General features: G+C 41.2%; 1 protein-coding gene across 1 annotated transcript in view; it reads right to left on the bottom strand.

Annotated features, from left to right (window-relative positions):
* LOC122797007 (myosin-10-like) overlaps positions 1-18,012 on the bottom strand; it is an 862,491-nt gene extending 844,479 nt beyond the window's left edge. The window contains exon 1 of the mRNA XM_044065778.1: positions 17,932-18,012. Within this exon, the coding sequence (XP_043921713.1) occupies positions 17,932-18,012 (81 nt within the window). The remainder of the gene's footprint in view (positions 1-17,931) is intronic.
* Positions 18,013-24,016: the final 6,004 nt, after the last annotated feature.

Raw genomic sequence — 24,016 nt, 5'->3', positions numbered from 1 at the left:
CCTTAACAGTTAAATCAAACAACAAACACTGGCTAAAAAGTGCAGGTAAGCAATAAATGCAATAATAAGCTTATCTGGGTATTAAAGCAGTCACAAACTCACTTTTAGGCGAGAAAAATGCAGTCATTAATGTAAAGGTAGCAAATAAATACTTAATCAGGTAGCAGTCACTCTTTTTCATCTCTTGCTGCTAGCACCACTCTGCAGGACCACGAGGACCTTGGCTGAGTCGGAACAAGCGCAAAAACTGCACCAAAGCGTGTTATAAAGCAGGGGACTTGAAAGAGCTAGGAAATAGCCCAAAACAGCCAATAAACAACTAGTTACTGGGCTGAGACCACTCCTCCAGGGACAGATAGGCTGCTCAAAGCTCCCCACTCTCACTGGTGAACAGAGAAGCTTCCTCCTATCCAAGTAAGGATATGGGCAACACAGGAACTTTTACTGAAGTCCGGAATACAGCAAAACCTGAATTCAGGAATATTCTAGCACAGTAAAGGCGGGAAACAAAGATATATTTTTTGGGGTTTTTTTCTTTTTTTTTTTTTTAGGACAGTATCAGAGGCAGGAAAACAAAGTAAATGCTTCGCACAGGCTAGCGGACTTGAGTGGGCACACTTAACAGTTTGCACAAACTCACTTTTAGGCGAGAAAAATGCAGTCGCTAATGTAAACATAGCAAAGAAATACTTAATCAGGTAGCAGTCACTCTTTTTCGTCTCTCTGCTGCTAGCACCGCTCTGCAGGACCACAAGGAGCTTGGCTGAGTTGGAACAATCACAAAAACCGCTCCAAAGTCGGATTTAAAGCAGGGGTCTTGAAAGAGCTAGGAAATAGCCCAAAACAGCCAATAAACAACTAGTTACTGGGCTGAGACCACTCCTCCAGGGACAGATAGGCTGCTCAAAGCTTCCCACTCTCACTGGTGAACAGAGAAGCTTCCTCCTATCCAAGTAAGGATATGGGCAACACAGGAACTTTTACTGAAGTCCGGAATACAGCAAAACCTGAATTCAGGACTATTCTAGCACAGTAAAGGCGGAAAACAAAGATATATTTTTTTGGGGGGTTTTTTCTTTTTTTTTTTAGGACAGTATCAGAGGCAGAAAAACAAAGCAAATGCTTTGCACAGGCTAGCACACTTGAGTGGGCAGCCTTAACAGTTAAATCAAACAACAAACAATGGCTAAAAAGTGCAGGTAAGCAATAAATGCAATAATAAGCTTATTTGGGTATTAAAGCAGTCACAAGCTCACTTTTATGCGAGGAAAAATGCAGTCGCTAATGTAAAGGTAGCAAATAAATACCTAATCAGGTAGCAGTCACTCTTTTTCATCTCTCTGCTGCTAGCACCACTCTGCAGGACCACAAGGAGCTTGGCTGAGTCGGAAAAAGCGCAAAAACTGCACCAAAGCGTGTTATAAAGCAGGGGACTTGAAAGAGCTACGAAATAGCCCAAAACGGCCAATAAACAACTAGTTACTGGGCTGAGACCACTCCTCTAGGGACAGATAGGCTGCTCAATGCTCCCCACTCTCACTGGTGAACAGAGAAGCTTCCTCCTATCCAAGTAAGGATACGGGCAACACAGGAACTTTTACTGAAGTCCGGAATACAGCAAAACCTGAATTCAGGACTATTCTAGCACAGTAAAGGCGGGAAACAAAGATATATTTTTTGGGGTTTTTTTCTTTTTTTTTTTTAGGACAGTATCAGAGGCAGGAAAACAAAGTAAATGCTTTGCACAGGCTAGTGCACTTGAGTGGGCAGCCTTAACAGTTAAATCAAACAACAAACTATGGCTAAAAAGTGCAGGTAAGCAATAAATGCAATAACAAGCTTATTTAGGTATTAAAGCAGTCACAAACTCACTTTTAGGCGAGAAAGATGCAGTCGCTAATGTAAAGGTAGCAAAGAAATACTTAATCAGGTAGCAGTCACTCTTTATCATCTTTCTGCTGCTAGCACCGCTCTGCAGGACCACGAGGAGCTTGGCTGAGTCGGAACATCCGCAAAAAACGCACCAAAGCGGGTTTTAAAACAGGGGACTTGAAAGAGCTAGGAAACAGCCCAAAACGGCCAATAAACAACTAGTTACTGGGCTGAGACCACTCCTCTAGGGACAGATAGGCTACTCAAAATTCCCCACTCTCACTGGTGAACAGAGAAGCTTTCTCCTATCCAAGTAAGGATATGGGCAACACAGAAACTTTTTCATGGAATACAGAACTGGAAGTTTGCCTAATTGTCTTTGAACAGATCAGCATAGGTAGAAAAAATGTACTAGGCAAAATCAGAGTAGTGGTCTTTCAAGCTAACATGATTGACTTCCTTATTAAATGAAAGCAGTCCTAATTTCAAACTGTCTCTGAGCCCTTATAATCACTGGACATGCCTCTTGACCACATAAAATAATGAGTCGTAGCTTCTTCCAGCAGAGTAACATGAAAGCACTACTAAGCCTTTGGTGTGAATCACCTCCATAAGCAACAAGCTTCTCATACCTTGCCAAATCAAGCCGTTTACCTTTATACACTCTATCAAATGTTTCTGCTGACGTAACATTGCACTTGGAACTTGCATCAACTTTGAGCTCTATGCGTTTGTCATTTATCCGAATAGTGCAAAATATTTCATTTTTTGCCCTTAAATCTACTGCATTAATTGTTTCATGAAGCACTGACATACCATCAATATAAACAGTAACCTGCAACCCTACATCATGGCTTTCTAACTGATCGACTAATTTCTTCAAATGTTCCCTTTTAATAAAAGACGGTGGGCCTTTTGATTTACAAAACCTTTTGAAATGATTCCATTTATTGCATTTGTGGCATTGTTGACCAAAAGCTAAACATTTTCCCTTTCAGATTCATGACTTCCACCACAATTACAAGTTAGCAATGAAACTAGATTGGGGTCCATGCTTTGAGTTTGGTGACTCACTCTTATGCTTCACTAAGACTGTGCAAACTCTGGAATTTGCTAGAAAGCTCTGGGGGTTACCAGTGAGTGCGTCAGGGTTTGCAGTCACTGCCATGTGCTTGGGCCTGTTTCTTTTAATAACATGTGGCATACTATCAGCATGAGCTTTACCTCTCTGCCTTCTAGAGCTGTTCTCATTTATAATCATATTCATGTGCTTTTTTGTAAGCTGATATATCTGACAAATCTCAATGGCCTTATTCAAAGTTAAATCACTGTCATGAAGCACAATCTTTCTCACATCATCTTTAATATCACGCACAAGTCTGTCCTTTATCAACTCATCCCTTAAATCAGTAAATCTGCATGTTTTAGCCTTGTTTCTCAGGTCAGTTATATATGCTGCAAAAGTTTCCCCAGGCTTTTGATCTCTTGTATAAAATGAGTGCCTTTCCATTGTAACAATTGTCTGGGGGTTACACATTTCTCTAAATTTATGTTTCAAGCACTCAAGGCCTTCCTTGACTTAACCTGTACAATAATATGATGGTTTCCCCCCTCTCCTGTAGATAACAGGTGCATACACAAATGAGCGTTCCCTTTCTATGGCTTCTGACCCAGCTAGATTAAGCAGAATAAATGCCTTTATACAGTCATCTTTACCAGAAAATTTAGCCTGTAAGAGAATACTGTACTCTTGCTCAAACACTCTCCAGTTCTCAGCAATATTACTGTCAAACACAAGTGCACTGGGCTTTCGAAATTCATCTGCCATGCCCACAAAGTATACAGAAACACACTGAAAATACGGCCCTTGTAATTATGTATGGACAAACAGTTTTGTGAGCTTGTAATAACATTCAGATGCACAATAAACTCTTCAAAATACTGTACTTCACAAAATATGCAGTGTAATTGCTGTACTCTGTGAAATATGCCCTGTAATGGCCATACTTTGTGAAATAGCTTTACTGTAGCACTGCACAAATGTGAACACTTTTATACACTTCTGATAACTTGAATGTCTTTGCTTAATACAAAAAATACATGCTTTGTGAAAATGTGGTAGTTTCCCCTTATTTTATTTGTTTTATGCAATTCGGACTTTCCATAGTAATTTGAATATTTTTATCAATATCTTACATATCGATTTATGCAAATGTCATTTAGAATATTCTGTATACCCTGTTTCATATTATATGAAAAAAAGTAGTGCTGAGCAAGTTTTAATACCTGAAATTCATTTCTGACCTGTTTTGCGAAGTTTGCACATTTTCGGGATGATTCACTCTTGTATATTCCACCAGCCCCAAGGAAGTACTTAATTCATTTTAGCCAAGCTGCCTTTAACTTCATGCCTTTTGGATATGCCATTTCTGATTTCTTGTCCTTTAGACATGCCTCTTCTGACACCAGGTCACTCATTCTATGACAAGAAGGTAGGGGTTTTCATTTAGAGGCTTTAATACATAAAAACACATCAGGATGGATAGCAGCATCATTAATAGGTTCATAGGTTGGTACTAGGCTATCAGCCCTAGGGCCTATACAAGCCTAGCCATAACAATTCCCTGGCTATTTCTTCCCACACTATTTATTTCCCTGGACCCCTGTCTAGCAGAGCAACTGACGTGATCCCCGGGGTGAATTTCCTTTCTCCCATCCAATCGTCAAGGTTCTTTTTGAAGAGGGCCAAAGAGGCACTCTGCTTGACATGTATGGGCAATCTATTCCAGAGTCTGGGGAGTCTCTGGGTAAGGAACCTATCCCTCCAGCATGTTTTGTTTATTGTGATGACAAGGTTTAGATCCCTGGAGCGTGTGGCTCTGAGGGATTAAATACGAATTAACTAGTAAACAGACAGACCTTACATACATACATGCTGACATCTTAACAGCTTACTACAAAATGGCAGTCAGATTTACATGTGCTCAGTATCCATACACTTGTGCAAGCCTTGGATAACTTCTTACTGATCTACACCTGGGGTGTGCGTTGATATCAGAAATCAGTTGGAAGAGCTCGCCCACTGCCAAACTCTGAGAGCTTGTCGACACAAGGGGTAAGATCTGGTTCCTCCTTGTTTGTTGATATACTAAACCACAGACATATTGTCTCAAAAGGGAGAGACTCTTGGAAAGCCTGCAATGCTAAGAGCACTGCTCTCATTTCCTGGACATTGATATGCATATTGGCCTCTTCAGGGGATGATGTGCCTTGGACTGTTTTTCCCAGGAAGTGCCCCCCCCCCCACCCAGTCTGGGATAGTTCGTGTTCACTATGGTCGTGGATTGAGGAAGAATCAAGGGATGGCCTTGTAGAACCTGGTCCAAGTGGATCCACCACCAAAGATACCTTCTGCATGCTTGGGTAATTCTTATCTGAGTGGACATATGCTAATGAAGACTGGACCACTGAATTGCTAACATACATTGAAGAATCCTCATAAGAAATCTTGCTAGGGAAACTAGAACTATCACCATGGACATTGATCCCCAGGCCTGTAGAATAAATCTCACTGAATTTGAGGAATTTTGAATTAATCTTCTTGACCTAGAATCATATAGTCTGTACTCTTGGAATAGGAGGAGAGGCTGTCATAGATATGGTGCTGAAAATTGGTCCTATGAATTTCAATGTCTGAGATGGTTCTACCTGAGATTTGTTGTAATTTATGGTAATCTCCAGAAGTGAACAAGTCTGGAGTACTTGGTCTCAATTTCTTATCAGTAGATTCCTGGTTGGAGCAGATATGAGCAAATCATCCAAGTATGGAAACACTTGGAATCCCTGCAGTCTCAAGTGAGCTGCTACCACTGCCATACATTTGATGAACACCCTGGCAGCTGTGGTGAGTCCAAAGGGCAGAGTTCTGAACTCGTAATGACTGGTGACCAGCTGGAAGCATAAGTACCTTCTGGATTGTTTGTTCATTTTTATGTGATAGTATTCATCCTAAAGGTCTATCATGCACATCCAGTCACCCTTGCACAAAAAATACAGAATGGACTGAACTGACCATCCAGAACTTGGTATGCTGAACTGACCTCTTCAGACTGCTGACAGCCAATATTGGTCTCCAGTTCCCTGGTTTTCTTTGGCACTAAAAAGAATCTTGAGTAACTTCCTGATTACACCCGGTCTGGTGGGATCTCTTGGATGACTCTTTTTTTCTAGCAGCTTTTCTGTTTCTAGTGCTGTGGTTTTCCTCTGACTGGGTGGAACATCAGTAATGTTGCAAATAGGTGGAGGTGGTAGGGAAAAGGGAATTATATAACCTCTGGAAATAATCCTCTGCACCTATGTATATTTTATAACATTTAGCCAGGCTCTCTAGTACAAGGATAAATGATCTCAGATTGCCTCCAGAGGTGGACAATTGAGCCTCCTTTCAGGAGCACTGGTAGAGTCTGTCAGAGAAGAAATATCTGGACCCCTAGTTCTGCAGGCAACCTCTGTCTTCCATTTGAGTTCCTCCCTCCTCCTCTGTGGTATCTACAGTGGATATAAAAAGCTTACACATCCATGTTAAAATGCCAGGTTTTTGTGATATAAAAATGAAAGTAAAATAATTCATTTCAAAACTTTTCCAGCCTTTAATGTGACCTATAACCTGTACAATTCAATTGAAAAACAAATAAATCTGTTAGGAGAAAAATATAAAAAAATAAAAAATGCACAATACGCTAGTTGCATAAGTGTGCAAACCCTTAAACTAATACTTTGTTGTGTGTGCACACCCTTAAGCTAATACTTTATTGAAGCACCTTTTGATTTAATTATAGCATTCAGTCTTCTTGGGTAGGAGTCAATCAGCATGGCACATCTTGACCTGGCAATATTTTCCCACTCTACCTTGTAAAAGGGCTCCAAATCTGTCAGATTGCGAGGGAATCACTTGTTCACAGCCCTCTTCAGGTCACCCCACAGATTTTCCATTGGGTTTAGGGCTGGGCTTTGGCTGGGCCATTCCAAAACTTTAATTTTCTTCTGGTGAATCCATTCTTTTGTTGATGTGAATGTATGCTTGGGGTCAATGTTGTATTGAAAGGTTAAATTCCTCTTTATCTTCAGCTTTCTAGCAGACGCCTGCAAGTTTTGGGCCAAAAGTCACTGGAATTTGGAACTGTTCATAATCCCCTCCACCTTGACTAAAGCCCCAGCTCCAGCTGAAGAAAAGCAACCCTAAAGCATGATACTGCCACCACCATGCTTCACTGTGGAGATGGTGTTATTTTGATGATGTGAAGTGTTGCTTTTGTGCCAAACATACCTTTTGGAATTGTGGCCAAAAAATTCAACCTTGTTATGATCAGACCAAAACACGTTTTCCCACATGCTTTTGGGAGACTTGATGTATTGTTTTGCAAATTTTAGCTGGCCTTAGGTTTTTTCTTTTTTGTTAAGAAAAAGGTTTCCATCTTGCAACCCTACCCCATAGTCTAGACATATGGAGAATATGGGAGATTGATGTCACATGTAGTACACAACCAATATTTGCCAGAAATTCCTGCAGCTCCTTCAGTGTTGCTGTAGGTCTCTTGTCAGCCTCCCTGGACCAGTTTTTATCTTGTCTTTTCATCAATTTTGGAGGGACGTCCAGTACTTTGCAACTTGACTGTTGTCCCATATTTTCTCTACTTTTTGATGACTGTCTTCACTGTGTTCCATGGTATATCTAATGCTGTGGACATTTTTTTGTACCCTCCTCCTGACTAATACCTTTCAACAATGAGATCCCTTTGATGCTTTGTAAGTTCTCTGTGAACCATGGCTTTTGCTGTAGCAGGCAACTAAGTAAATGTCAGGAAAATCCTACTAGGACAGCTGAACTTTATTTGGGGTTAATCAGTGTCTTTAGCTGATGGTAGGTGTGTACCCAAGAAGATTGAATGCTATAATTAAATCAAAAGGTGCTTCAACAAACTACTAGTTTAAGGGTGTGCGCAAACACAACAAAGCATTAGTTTAAGGGTGTGTACCCTTATGCAAACAGTGTATTTTACGTTTTTTCTTTTTTTATATTTTTTCCCCTAACAGATTTGTTTGTTTTTCAATTGAATTGTACAGGTTATAGGTCACATTAAAAGTGGGAAAAGTTTTAAAATGATTTATTGTGGTCTCATTTTTTTTATATCACACAAACCTGGCATTTTAACTGGGCTGTGTAAACTTTTTATATCTACTGTATCTCCATGAGGATCTTGGAAAGGACCCAGGGACTTCCTGAACCACATTTTATGACCTCCTCCTTGATTCCTGTAGTACATCAGAAAAAGAAAGATGCACGCAATTGAGGCTCTCCTCAGTATGGAGAATATCGATATCTGTGCAGTAACAGAAACCTGGTTCAAGGCTCCCGAGAGCACCCCAGCACTACCACGTTATACCTCATACCATGCTTTTCGGCCCCAAAACTCGGACTGAACCACAAAAGGAGGGGGAGTATCCATATTCATCAAAGATACCCACATCTCCAGGTTAGTGGCACTGCACAAAGCATTGGAGACCATCCAAGTGCAACTAACAGTGGGCAAAACTGCCTTTCAGTTTGTAGCCTGCTACAGACCACCCTCCCAAACTCAGGAACCCCACTCAGCTTTCCTGAGAACACTGGAGAATTTGAAGGTCTCGCCAAACACAATCATATTGGGTGACTTCAACTACCCAAACATAAACTGTGAGCACTACTCAAGCCCCAACACCCTCGCCCAACGCTTCCTAGAATTTATAAACTCAAATGCTATGGAACAACTGGTCACCACTCCCACAAGAGGGGAAAACATATTGGACCTGATCATCACCAACATGGGGACTCTATGTTCCATAACAGAGGTATACCCCTCATTGGTAAGATCTGACCATAAATTAATCTCACTGGACATCCATATCCCGTCCCCACCCCAGCCAAGGAAACCACGGTGAAGAACTTCTCAAAAGCAAACTTCACACTTCTCAAAACCGAAGTGGAATCCTTCAAAGCCCCCGGGCCAGTGGAAAATACGGCCCAAACCATAGAATCTTTTACAAACGCATTCTATGGATTCCTACAGGAATGCATGGATCGTGCTATCCCAAATAAAACCAAGACTCACTCCTCCAAAGTTAGGAGACCTGTCTGGTGGACCCCAGCCATAAATAAGCTATACAACAGAAGGAGGAAGCTACTACATGATAGAGCAAAATCCCAAAAAGGGAAGGCATCTCTGATCAGTACTAGCAAGAAACTACGATCCCTCATAAAATTATCTAAGGCCAGCTTCGAAAGAAAAATTGCATAAGACACTAAAGATAATCACAAGGCCTTCTTTAGTTATGTCAGGAACCTGGGTGGCAACTCCCAGATATGCTCTGAGTTAGTCAAAATGACAAAAAATACACTGAACCCACAGACATTGCCAACATCCTGGCAGACAGGTTCAGTGCAAACTTCTCCCCCCCTTCGCCCCCAAAAGAGCAAATGTCTATCCCAACAGAGTGTAGCCTCCTTGACATCACAGGAGTACCGCACCCACAGACTCAAAAAAACATGTTTAAAACATCATGGCATGATGTTTCCTACATTTTAACAGCACTCTGGGATTATTTACAGGATTTTAAATATTTTTATATGTAATTCCAGACTCTGACCACCTGGAGGCTGGCATATTGACATGGTTTGGATAAATCAGGTTGCCATCCAGTATCCCAGAAATCATTGTTTGGCTCAAAAATGTTACATCATGCAGGCCTCCGTTTGCCTAAAGTTCCTGTCATTTCATAGATGTTGCATGCGTACAAAGTACTGAGTAAAATAGAACAGTGTAAGTAACATTCACTGCTGCTCGATGACTACTTAAAACAGTGCAAATGCCACAGAACACACTCAAAGTGCTGTTTACTGCTGCCTTTTTTCTAATTTAGTTTAAATGGCACTAATTTGTGAGACAATGAATTCCAGTCCATTTACTTCTCCCCTCCCCCATAACACTTAGCTTCCCTAGCTGTCAAAGTCCTGAGGGTAATTTGACCTGGTAATTCCATTGATTGGCAGATCTCAGCAGGGTGCTTGACTCGTGTAATTTAATCTTTGCTCTAGCATTTCCTTTGTTAGAGGGGACATTTTTTTGCTGCACTATAGCCATGGCCTTACTTGACTGCAATCACATTCAGTAAGGTCTTGCACCAAGGAGCTAAAGAATAAAACATTTATACTATTAACTGGTTTAGATCTTTATTAATTTAAGTGTTAAGGTATCACTTCATGCTTCCACCTTGTTTAAAATTGAGATGTACATGTGCAAAGTGTGTTGGTATGCAGTGTTTTCCTTCATATGTTTTTACTCCACTGGTTGGTTTGCAAAAAAAAACTTTTGCAGTGTCCCTGGATTTGTCTTTGTACATACAAACCACATTGCTATATTTTCCCCTTCCTTTTTCTTGTGTCCAGAAGTCACTTATAACAAAGTCAATTTTTTATTGATTTTTTTTTTAAATAAAGGACATCAAGGTTAACTTACCTTGAATCAGATAATGGATGCTACTGCAAAGAATCACTGTTGAAATATTTGTGCATGGACAAAATACCTTACTAAATCTGTTTGCCAGCCTCCAGTTCAATTGGTGCTATGGCTTTAATATACTGGTGTGTTTGCTCATGCCTTCCAAATATCTCCACCATTACATACCAGTTTTGCAGTGTAGTAACCACCCGACATGCCCATACACCTTTAGCCATCAATATGCAGCTACTCCTGTTCATGTGAGTATGTGAATTCATTTTCAGACTTAAGGTGTGGAAGCTGCACTGAATAATTCTAGGTGCTTGTTCAGGTTTCACATGGTGCTTGCTTAGAGCTACTCTCATGTTAAGCCACTATGAATATGTTGCACTGCCACCTCTGATACCAGGGTAATGTTTTAATCTTGCTATTCCTGCACTGCACACTAGCAGTATCTGGTGCAAATACAACAGAGAAGTATGCAAGCGATACACCACCTAAGCATCATTTGCCGTGCAGAATGTACAAGTATGTATACCAAACTTCTGTGTTTCCAAACATCGGTGTTACTACACTACTACTGAATAAAATTAACAGCACTCAGGCTGGTGGAAGGACAAGGGAGCCATGACATCACAGAATGGGTGGGTCTTATTATTTTAGTTAGAATCAGATGACAGCTGTGGTGATGTCACTTTGGGGGAGGGAACTGATTAAAAAAAAAAAAAGTACCTGCACTGCCTGGCCTCGATGATGTCAGTAATTGGGTGACTCCAGCAAGCTTTATTGAAATGCGAGAGAATCATTTTATAAGTGAAACCATCACAGTATGAGAAGGTAGGCTTCTGTTACAGAAGTAAGGGGAATTATAAAAATTGTAAATTCTTTATTGTTGTTGCTTTACAGAGGACAATGTAAATGGGGAGGAAAAGGGTTGTGAAGTTGAGGAATACATTAGAGAAACCTGTTGTACTCCTAAGGAAGAAGTAATTAGGGATTTGGGGACCCAAGTAGATAGCAATCTCTCCTTTGATAATCACGTTGCCAAAGTGGTTAGAAAGACCTTCTATATAGCCCACCTTATCACGAAAGGGTTCACATCTAGATCAAGAGTGGTCATTGTGCCCCTCTACTCATCACTCATCAGGCCGATAATTGAATACAATGCTCCATTTAGGATGTACCTTACCCTACACCTGCAGCAACTGGAAAGACCCCAAAAGTACCTCACCAAGAGGATCAAGGGACTCAAACAGATGCCCTACGCAGTTAGGCTAAAGAAACTCCAGCTCTACTCAGTTGCTTAATGCCTACTCAGAGGCGATCTGTGCCTGACGTATAAAGCCATGTCCAAACCAGAATGAATGGACATGCTCCACCTCAGGAAATCCAAATCCCTTAGAGCTAGACACTCCAGGGACTTAAACCTCAGCACATAAATAAATAGGACATGCTGGAGGGACAGATTCATATCCCAGAGGCTCCCCTCACTCTAGAACAAAATCCCAATCCATGTTAGGCAGAGCCCCTCAATGACCCTCTTCAAGAGAAATCTTGACAAGTGGATGGGAGATTGTAGGTTTACCCCTGGGATCTCTTCTGTGTCCCTACTAGACAGAGGCACAGTAAATTAACCTTAAAAGGGCTATCTTCTGTGACCTACTATACAGAGGCACAGTCAACTAATCTAAAAGGGTGGCAAAAGCCAAACACACTCTGGCTAGGCTTATAAATGCCCTAGGGCAGATAGCCTAGTATCAACCTATGAACCTATGTACTCCAACTTCAGAGGAGGTCTTTCCATGTTGCACTCACCTGCAGAGTGTGTCTTTTACCTTAGGACTGAATAATGAGGCTCTGTCAAAAAGTGCATTGATGTAGGAAGACTTGAAGAGCTCCGCAAAGTCACACAAGGGCATCCATGCATGCCTCCTAATGGAAATGCCGGAACCCCCAGTCCTTGAGGTACCCTCACCACATGATGGACAAATTAGCAATCGACTGTAGACTAGCCAGCTATGAGTCCACAGAAGTCTGAACCTCAGAAGTACTGGTCCCAGTGAAGGATTTGGAGAGTTCCTTAATCAAATCCCACTGTAATCTAGTGAAGTGTGCAAAATAATTCAGTGATCTGAGTGCAACTTTCACTGAAGCATAAACACACTTCCCAAGTCTATCCAACCCTCTTGACTACCTGTTAGGGGGATGGATAGTAAAACTCTGTTCCATAAGTTTCATCTTGTGCTGCCTCCATGACCTTGGCATCTACTGGTACTCCCTTGCACCAAAACTCCTTTCCTTGATGTGGTTCCAAAATCCAGTCTGGTTTCTTGGGGATTGACTCAACCATGTCTGGTTCCTTCCACACCCACCTAGAGATCAAATCAATGAGCTCACTGGTGGGTGGAGTCACCCAGGAGGTAGGCAGGCCAGACCCAAAGGCCTCCAAGAATACTTATTCCTCTTGGGAAGGGTTATCAGAAGACTAACCACCCCTCTACTTAAGGATCTCTAAGATGTCTCCAATTGAGACCTCATCAGGTGGTGATCTTGGGCACCCTTCCCCCTCATCAACATCAGTATCTTCAGTGACTGACTCTTGATGCCTCCTCTTGCACTTTCTCTTCCTACAGACTCCTTTAGTGGGGTGCTCCAGAGAAGTATTGCAAGAAATGGTAATACCTTGCTGGGTAGTGTGCAGACATTGGGTTGACTGTCCCTGCAGATTAGAGTGATGAGGCTCAAGGCGCACATACATATGGGATCTACAGGGGAGATCCAAGAGGGGGTACCATCCATCCAGCAGAAGCAGAAAACACTCTTTCTATTACCTCAAAAGCAGAATGCCCCAGAGAGAAGCAAGCCAATGAAGCCAAGAAGCCAAGCTTCTGCCCCATCAGCACCCCCCCGCCCCAAGGGCAGTCCACCCAAGGCAAAGGTCAGAGCCAAGCTATCCAATGCCGAAGCTCCAAGGGGCAGAGATGGCTCCAATAACTTTAGAGTTGACTCCAACACCTCAGATCCGACAGGGCTGCTTCGGCTCAGAGAGTCATCTGGCTCTGAAGCACTCAGAGCCTGTACACTCAAAGAAGGCCTCATAGCCGAAGATAATACGATCTTCAGATCTGACCCAGTCAGTCCTGGAAAACGCATATCCAAGGGCTATGAAACCATGAGACAGACCGGAGAAGGAGCCAAGATTGTTGGTGTAGAACTGTGGAGGGCTTCCTGTCCTGAAGGGGTAGGAGCCAGAAGAACTCTCATCTGAATCTGCTCTGAGAGAAAGTTTCTCATCATTCTATCCACATCGGCTTTGGTCAGACTTCTTGAGGAACAAGATGATGAGGCCACAGAGGGAGACCTGGAATGCCATGCGACTCTAAATATGGAGACAGGACCTGAGAGGGTACTAGATCAATGAAGGGAGAATATGTTGTCTTAGGTAAAGGCTTTGAATCTCATAACCCAAGATCTGAGGAAGTCAATTTCATGTCTGATGCTGGCTTTAGTGAAGGAACAGTCTTCAGATCCAACTTTTTATGTTTTTATCCTAGGAGGCTCCACCATTGGATCTGTGGAAGGGATGGAGGAGCCTGACGGATCCAAAGGCTTTTTGGATTGTTCCTTATACACAGATTTGGGGGGGGGGTTGAGCCCCAGATAAAGCCCCTGAGAAGGTTGAAGGAAGCAAGCCTTTTAAAATCAGCTTTGACTTATGATCCACAAATGCCTGAGGATTAAAAGATTTATATACATCACAATCTTTTTGAAGATGCTCAGGGCCTAGACAATAAGCACTCAAGGTGTGAGCAGCAGAGTGCAGTAACTTATGACTGCACTTCTGGAACTTTTTAAAACCAGATGGTTTTTCAGACAATTTTTATAGGCAGGAGAAAAAAAAACTTTTTTTTTTTTGTAGATAGAAATGATAAAAGGATAGGAGATACCAACAATGTTATCAAAGACTACAGTAAAGTGGAAAAGGGGGTAGCTAGAGAAAAACATTTACCAACAATTAAAGTGTTTTAATGAAGGAAATATATAAATTACAGAAGAAAGTAATTAGATAGTGAAATAATAATATAATAATATAATGACATCTCTAATTTTGAACACTAAGCTCAAGAGCTCATAGGGACCACATCCAAACAAGAAAGCAGCAAATGAGATCTGAGGTATGTTAGGTGATAGAGCATTATGGGTAAGGGATGAGCTCGAGAGTTTGTTAGTGGCCACAAACTGAAAATAATGGCAGGGTCGGATCTGAACCCAATTGCTGAGGAATGAATAAAAATTGATAACATCAGATCAATGTTTAATCTTTTGTTTTTTTTCTTAAGAGTTCCTGTGGAAGAAGACTGACTCAAAGAGGGGGGATATCTGACCAGTCCAATGGTCTCTTGCCTTGGTTACCTGGTGAGGAATCTCCCAGAGTGTCACACTGCCCTAGAAAAGATGATTATCCCATGCCCATATTAGATACTGGAACAGCTAAGGAGGACATGGCTGACCGCTGGTTCATGGTGGCTGAAAGGACTACACCAAAGGAAGCCAGAGAAGTAAGTGAGTGGTCTGAGGAACAATCGATGACCACTACAGATTCACCACTATCATCTAACATGTAGAGTGAGCCCACAGCAATGACAAGGGCTCCTTGGTAAGTGCTTTTTTTCATTGCTAGGAACAGCAGGAGTGGAACCAGCAGGACCAGAGTAAGTTGTCACCTAGTGTACAAAAGTAGCAACTTACATGCACTCTCTTCTTGTCCCAGCCCCTTCACCAAGTAAAAACATAAGCAGCATTCGTATTCCATGTCATCACCCCTTTTACGAAGTAAATACATTGTCAGAAAAAACAAATGGCAGGTAGGTTGCCATGAAGTGAACGTAAGCACTACACTGTGAAAGCACATCCTTGTCCACTCCAAAATAAAGGTTGCCACAAAGTGAACGTAAGCACTACGCTGTGAAAGCACATCCTTGTCCATTCCAAAATAAATGTTTTAGTCACAATTATAAGCATTTACACAAGCAGAATACATTTTCATAAAATTAGGCCCTAATTAGCTAAATAACATAGGTAGCTAAGATAGCCTGACAGGAAACTTCTGATATTGATAAGAAATGCCAGGTTTCTTAATGAGAAAATGCTTTTAGTCAGAAAATAAAAATAAATATTTTCTTAAAAAGTCAATATCCTCTGCATGGAGGGTATTCCCCAATGAGGATTTATCTGTCAGAAATTAAACTTTTAGCTGATTCCTGCTTCTGTGAAGCCCCCCACAGATGATTCTCTTCAGGGCAGCAAGAAAGTACTGAATATATCTTCACTCTGACTGCTGATTTCCATCCTTGCAGCTTGCCAATCAGAAGTCAGAGTAAAGGTGAGTGTGTGTGTGTGTGTGTGTGTGTGTGTGTGTGTGTGTGTGTGTGTGTGTGTGTGTGTGTGTGTGTGTGTGTGTGTAGGGGGGGGCAGACCTCTGTAAAGCTTACTGGTTGTTGTTTCCTGGACAGGAAAACAACCCATATAGCCTAAAGGCTACTGCAGCAGTGGGAATGATGAACACCGAGGAAACACTTCACAAAGTTAATGAACTGAAAAGTGCACAGTGCTTATTAGCCATTCTTGCATGCCATTGCTCACCTTTGTCATACTCAAGATATCATACATCTTGTACAGCATAGAATTTTTGCAGTGATGGGCTACTGTTTTAATTTGTGCTTCCTAAATGATTCATATTTTCTATTACTTGTACTCACCAAATGCTTGAAAACCACTACAGCTACTGTCTACCTCGAGTAGACACCATCATTCAGTATTACAAATGTTTGCTTTTGTTTTATGTTGGCAACATCTGCAGTCCAAACCACTTGCAAAGTGATTGTAGTGTATTAGCTATATTCTCAATGCAGTATAATTAAATATATGATGTAGCTAGCACAGCATAATCCTATAGTTCTTGAGCAGACTGCCACAGACAATTAAATATTACATGTTTAAAACCAGACAATATACTTATGTTAATAGATAACATGGCATAATCACATCATCCTGCAGGAAAGCAAGAAGGCTATTTTATTACTAACATTTTTACACCAAACATAACAGTCTGAATTGACTCATGTCAGAACTACACAACTTAAAAGTAAATTACTTAACAGTCCTGATTGCAATTTCATGTCATTCATCTAGTGAAGTCAGTCAAACCTGGTATAAAGACTAATAATTTTAATAGAATGGACACATAAAATGAAGGATTAGAAAAACTGAAATTGAACATAAATGTAATTGTAAAGCAAAAAACTGTGTATGACTTGCTATGCAGATGACTGTATTAGGACATGGAGAAGACTTGTCAAATTGGAATTCAGGACCAATGCTCAAGAAATCCAATACCTCAGAAATCTTAAAATGCATTATCAACTTTATGTGAGACAAGTTATACACATTTTTGCAAAGGGTATTACATGTCATATGCAGACAGTGCCAGACACTCACATGTTAAAATGAAAGATAAAAGTTATTTTAGCCTTTATGTTCTTGAATGTTTGAGATCTGCTGTTTAAAATGGAAGCACTGTGCATGCACTCTGTAGTAATACAAAGATGTATCACCTACAGAGCTGCAGAATGGTTACTTTGATCATAAGTCTATGCAGCAGGACTTTCAAAGTCATGGACAGGCAAATGCAATTATTACTATAGATGAATCCATGCACAACGCCACCCACTCTCAAACTCCAACAACAATAAGGTATTTACGAGTTATGTTAATATTCAGATTAATCATTATCACAGGAAAAAATGGCATCTGGCTACATAGCATAGCTCATTATGGCCCCCATAATCCATAGACATATCTTATTGTTTAAGTACTGCCAAATCAATGGTCACTCCAGTGGTGTAAAGGGATAAAGCCCTGATTATGGCCCAGCCAACCTTGGTTAAATTAGAAGCTTGAGAAACTGATGGCATTACCATCTCTGAAGGGAGGGTGGTGCTGTGGGTGTCTTTGGTAACGATCCCTGGTGGAAGTTGTGGACACCTCAAACAGGGGGTGTGTCAAAAGTCGAAACAGGGTGGGGACATGGTTGAGCTGCAGTACAAATGGGGTGAAATGTCACACATCCTCATTGCATGCCTGGACTTTACCAAAGGAACCACAAGGGGGGAGCAGCAGGGTAGGTCTTAGAACCTCCCAGTAGATGTTAATGGCCAGACACACAGAAGGTCTTTAGGTCCCCCAGTGGCCCCAGCTCCACTGGATGAAGTCCAGGGGTGTAAGAGGTGGCTGGTAGACCTGATGATAGACATGGAGTACAGGGTGGGGAGCCCTAGGATGATGCAGAGGGAAGAAAAAGTATCCCTCAAGAAAACAAAAGATGATTGCTATAATATTTAAATAAATCAGATTCATAATTAAAAAAATATAACTTAAACCATTTATACACTATAGACCAAAATACAACATCTCCATAAGCTCATCATTAATAAGGAGAGAGGGAGAGAGAGAGAGAGATGATTACCTTCATCTTCTTCAGCATGTTTTCAGCTTCTGCAGTAGCCTTTGGTTGACTAGATGAAGCTTTCCTTGCCTTTTCCCGCATGAATAACAAGTTAAGAAATAAGCTTTTTTCAATTACCTAACAGTAATACATGCTCATTATCTCTGTCTTTTAAATGATTGCTACTTGTTTTACTAATCTATTAGTTAAAAAAATAAACAATTCAGAAATAAATATCTTACTTCATCCTATTAGCAGACATTTTGGCTTATTTACTTCCTGAAATACATTGGATGTTCTTTTCTTCATTTTCAGTCACTGGAGTTCTCTTTTAGTTTGTTAAAAAAGAGAAACAATGTCGGGGTGGTGGTCAGTACTATGTTTTCAATGAGCAATTTAGAATGTAATAGGTATAATTCCTCTTTGCTGAATAAAGGTTTTGGGTACATAGCCTATCAAGTACAACATTCATGATTAAATAAGCAAGGTACATAATGAAGCAAAATTAAAGTTATGTACTCACCATAACTATGCATCTGTGTTGTCCATTTTCATTCTTCCTCAACAAATGGGTTTCAGATCCAACCACAGATCCAACTTGGCCGAATTCCACAGATTTCCAGATCCAACTCTTGAGCGCCTCCCTCTACCCACAATGCCCTAGTCCACCCACAACACCTCAGATCAAGTTTGCTGCCTTAAAGGCCTTAAGATATAAAAGAAATAGAGAAAAGTAATAAAACTAGGACTCAAATCTGGAAGAACAGGTTCCAAAATCCATCATGTCACTCCAGAAGATAACAGGAAATGGGAATGAGGGAGAAGAGTTGAGGAAGAATGAAAATGGGCAATACAGATGCATAGTTATGGTGAGTACATAATTTTAATATCTGATGTTGTCCTTTTCATTCTTCCTCAATGAATGGGACAGAGTCCTCAGCTTTGTGAGTCTTGGGAGGTTCTCATGGAAAGATATTCCAGAGAACTGCTGAACCAAAAACATCTCTGCTTCTAGAAGTTAAGATTAAACTTGTAATGAGCAATAAAGGTATGAACATTAGACCAGGTGTTTGCTGCACAAATTTCACTGATGGAAGTCCTAGACCAGAAGGCAGAACAAGTAGCCATGGATCTGGCTGAATGAGCTTTAGGTGATTTTGGTAAGGACAGACGTTGCTGGAAATATACAAAGTAAATACAATTAGTTATCCATTTGGCAAAGGTAACTTTAGAAATTGGAGATCCCTGTCTGTTTGGTGAGAAAGAGACAAACAAGTGGTCTGCTTTCCTGAAAACTTTTGTCCTATGTAAATAGAAACATAGTTGACTGTATATCTAAGAGATGTAGCATGCATTCTAAATTACTCGAAAAATTAGGAAAGAAAACTGGTAAATGAATTGTTTGATTGATGTTCAATTCAGAAGCTACTTATGGCAAGAAGGACTGGTTCATAAAGTAACTATCTTTGTGAAAAACAATGTAAGGAGATTTGGATGATAAGGCCTGACGTTTGGAAATCGTTTTTGTAGATGTAATAGCAACTAAAAAGATTGTTTTCCAAGAAAGAAATTTTAAATAAGTTTTTGCAAAAGGTTCAAAGAGTTGTTGAGCCAGCCCCTGAAATACCACTGTTAAATCCCAAAGGAGGAGATGGGTCTTTAACTAGAGGTCTGAGAAAGAAGGTGTCATTTAGGAAAGCCTTGCACAACTTGGAAGCAGCCAAATAAGAAGCATTGTGTCTCCAGTGAAAATTCTGTATGGTTGCCAATTGTACTTTGATTGTGGAAACACTAGCACCTGCTTGAAAAAGAGAAGCTAAAAACTCCAGTATCAAAAAAATAGATGCAGTAAAAGAATCAATGTCATTTTTCAGGGTCCAAATTGAGAATCTTTTCCATTTACTCTTGTAAATCCTCCTAGTAGAATCCTTCTGGGAGGACAGAAGTATATGATGAACTGGGTAAGAAAGCCTGGGCCGTCTAGGTAGTAGTGGAACTGGAGAAACCATGTGTTAGTTTTAGGACTGGGATATTGGGATTTTTCATCCATGAAAGATGCGAAAGAAGATCTGAACTAGGGTCCAGTATCCATGGAGGATAACGAAGATGAGACCAAAGAAAGGGGAACCATACTTGGCAAGGCCAGAAAGGGGCAATGAGGATAACGGAGCTCTTTAACTGACTGGCTTTCTGCAGGAATTTTGGAATTAGAGGAATTGGGGGATAGCTGTAAAGGAGACTGGGGGGACAAATGTGGACTACAGCATCTCTCAGTGGCTCCTCCTGAGGGGGGATCACGGCAAAATATTTGCTGCATTTATTGTTGTTGGGGGGTTGCAAAGAGATCACAGCAGTGTTGGCCCCAATGATGGAAAATCTCCTTCTCCACTAATTGATTGAGAGACCACTCGTGAGGCATCAAAATTGACCTGCTGAGTTTGTCTGCTAGTGTGTTCGATTTCCCCTTGATATGCATTGCCAATAGAAAGTGGTTGGAAGAGAGTGCCCACTGCCACACTCTCATAACTTCTCAAAAAAGAGGATAAGATTGGGTTCCCATTTGTTTGCTGATGTACCAGACTGTGGCCATGTTGTCGGCTTGAATCACAATAGTCCCAACAGGCACAGCATCTTGAAATACTTGCAGCGCTAACAGGACTGCTCTCATCTCCAGGACATTCATGTGCAAATGGATCTCTTGAGGGAACCATGTGTCTTGGACCATCCTTCCCAAGAAATGTCCCTCTACCCCATCTGGGAGGCATCGTTGGTCATCATGGCCACTGGAAAGGCAGAGGGAATGGGTGACCTATGTAAGTGTCATCTGAATGGATCCACCAATGAAGATGGTTTCTGCATATCTGACTAAATTTGACTGGGAAGGATAGAAGATTTATTTATTTTAATTTATTACACTTGTTAACAGGAAAATTCCAAATGGGCTAGGAGCCCGTTTTCAGTGGAGGCCCAGAGAGAAAAGCTCTGAAATATAGTACAATGTATTCTAAAAGTAAGCAGCAATAATTACAGTTAACAGAATAATAAGAAATTAAAACAGTGTAAGAAACTTCTCTGTATGGAAGATTTTCAGTCCATATATTTCTAGTTAATCACTGTATATTAATCAGATCAGACAATAGTAGTAGAAGTAGCGAACGTAAACTCGTCAAGTCAAAAAGTAATAATAGAAAATATATAATTCTACAGCATTACTAAGGATTTGAAAGTAATCCAAGCAAGGCAGGCAGTCTGTTTCCAGTCGAAAATCCTTTATTAAGTACACAGACAAGCGATCCATGTAAAACAAAAATAGAGTAATAATATTTTGTTTCCATCATCATACATATATGTTTTTTTATTTGTATTTTTTTCTGGTTCTCTTTTTTCCACTTTATTCAAAATGATGCTAATAACAATACTAATTATACAATTATATAAGTTTTTAGGGTTCTTGTACACAGACCTGAAGAAGTCTAGAAGGACGAAAGCGATCTTTGTTAACAATAGGTTATGAAAATAGAAAAGTACAGTTTTGTACCTACCATAAATGTAGATGTCCGATAGATATGCAACTGCAGTCATAACATATGGGTTGTCCTGCCTCAGGCAGCCCTCGGTCGGCCGGATTCCAAAGTCTGGGTCCGACGTCGGCTGATGTCGCATTTCTCTCCGACGTCAGAGCGGCTGGAGTACATAAGCATCAGCTGACGCCATTTTCTTCAGTGTTTCTTGCCCCAGATGCCAGGTGCCCTCCAAGGAAGGCTGTAATCAAATTGGAAGACAAAAACAGGATTCCAGACAAATAAATGAGCAATAAAACAAATACACCATAACAGATATCCCCAGCTAAGAGAAACAGGGATAGGAGTGGACCCTAGGCATAGAGGGGTATGGAGGGAGGGAAAATCCGACTGCAGTTGCATATCTATCGGACATCTACATTTATGGTAGGTACAAAACTGTACTATGTCCTTCAAGAATGCAACTGCAGTCATAACATATGGGTAGAATACCATAGCTTAGCTGGGGGAGGAGGAATGCTCTAGAAAAAGGATGGTGTGGCAATCAAACCCTGCAGGACTGCCGAAGCAAAGCCTGCTCTGGATCTGGAGTATAGAGGGAGATTGTAGTATTTGGAGAATGTATGCACGGAGCTCCATGTAGCAGGTTCTAGAATGTCCTTAGTAGGCACCCCTCTTAAGAATGCTGTAGAGGTGGCTGTAGCTCTGGTGGAATGCGGTCTGACATTGGCTGGAACAGTCTTTCCATGAAAGGAATAGCAGAATCTGATGCAATGTCCAATCCATTTTGAAATAGTCTGTTTTAAAATTGCTTTTCCTTGGACTGCAGGGGCGTAAGCTACAAAAAGTTGTTCAGACTTCCTACTGGCCTTGGTTCTGTCCAGGTAGTATCGAAGTTGTCTGTGAATGTCCAAGGTATGTAACAGTCTTTCCCCCTTATTCTCAGGATTGGGGAAGAAAGCAGGCAGATGAATAGCTTGATTTAAAGAAACCCTAGATACCACCTTTGGCATAAAAGTAGGGTTGGTCCTTAATGAAACCCTGTCTCTGTGAAAAATTATGAACGGTGGTATTGCCATTAGGGCCTGTAGTTCCGAAACCCTTCTTGCTGAGGTAATTGCCAACAGGAAAGCTGTCTTCCACGAGAGAAATTGCAAGTCAACTGAAGCTGCTGGTTCAAATGGAGGTAGAGTCAGTTTTTCTAGGACAAAATTGAGGTCCCAGGCTGGCACTGGGGCCTTTCTTGGTGGCTTAATGTTCTTGATTCCCCTGAGGAATTGCCTTAGCAAAGGGTGTGAAAAGACAGGAGGATCTAGCTGAAATAGCTGATGCATGTATCTTTATGGAAGAATATGAGAGGCCGTTCTTTAGCATGTCTGCCAAATATTCCAAGATGAGTGGGATGTTCAACAATGATGTATCATGTCCCTTGCTGGTATTCCAAATGCTGAATCTCTTCCATTTTGCTAAGTAAACCTTTCTGGTGGATGGTCTTTGAGCCTCTGTTAGTATCCGCTGAACTTCCTTGGAGAGAGAGATAGGTTGAGGTTATTTATGGGATCTCCCAGGCTGTTAGCTGCAGTGTCTGAAGGTTTGGATGCACTGTTTTGCAATTGTGTTGAGTCAAAAGTAGAGGCCATTGGGGAAGGGCCCACTTCCTGGTGTGACATATGCTCCACAGTAGTGGATACCAGTGTTGTCTTGGCCAGTCCAGAGCTATTATGATTCCCTTGGGTCTCTCTGCTTTGATCTTTAGTAATACTGAGGTCATCAGTGGCAGAGGTGGGAATGCATAGATTGTTAGGAAGTTCCAGTTGAATGAGAGAGCATCTATTTTCCAAGCTTGTGGATGGAATGTCCTTGTGCAGAATTTTTGTAGATGATGGTTGAGGTGAGAGGCAAATAGGTCTACTTCTGGCCTGCCCCATGTCGAAGTGAGTTGTGCGAAGATCTTCGGATGTAACCTCCACTCGTGTGGATCTGTGAAATTCCTGCTTAGGCTGTCCGCCAACACATTGTCTTTGCCTGGAACAAACTAGGATTGTAACTGGATGTTTAGGCTCAGTGATTTTTCCCAAAGATGCATTGTCAGTCTGCAAAGGGGGTAAGAGTGGGTGCCCCCTTGTTTGTTTATATACCACATCACAGTGGTGTTGTCTGTCCGTATCAGTAAATGGCCTTGCTGAAGTTGGTGTTGAAAGGCCTCGATGGCATGCATTACTGCCAGCATTTCCTTTTGGTTTATATGCAGATGTGTTTCCTTTGGAGACCATTGTCCTTGTATACACCTGCCTTCCATGTGCACCCCCCATCCAAGGTCTGAGGCGTCTGTGGTCATGGTCTGTGTTATCTGTGGTTCTTTGAATGACATACCTGTGTTTGCCTGGCTCACCGAGGCCCACCATAGGAATTCCTTTTGTAGGCATGGAATGAGCGGTATGGTAGTCTCCAAGTTGTTGCTGTGCTGAGACCAAATGCTTTTTAGGTACCACTGAAGCTTTCTCATGTGCAGTCTTGCTAATGGAACCAGGAGAATGCAGGATGCCATGTAACCCAGGGCCTGTAGGAATCTCCTTGCAGTCATC

Source organism: Protopterus annectens, chromosome 3.part0 (assembly GCF_019279795.1).
Source record: "Protopterus annectens isolate FY-2018-M chromosome 3.part0, PAN1.0, whole genome shotgun sequence".
Taxonomy (NCBI): Eukaryota; Metazoa; Chordata; order Ceratodontiformes; family Protopteridae; genus Protopterus; species Protopterus annectens.
Note: the sequence above shows the minus strand (reverse complement) of the source record. Positions and strands in the feature narration are given on the sequence as shown.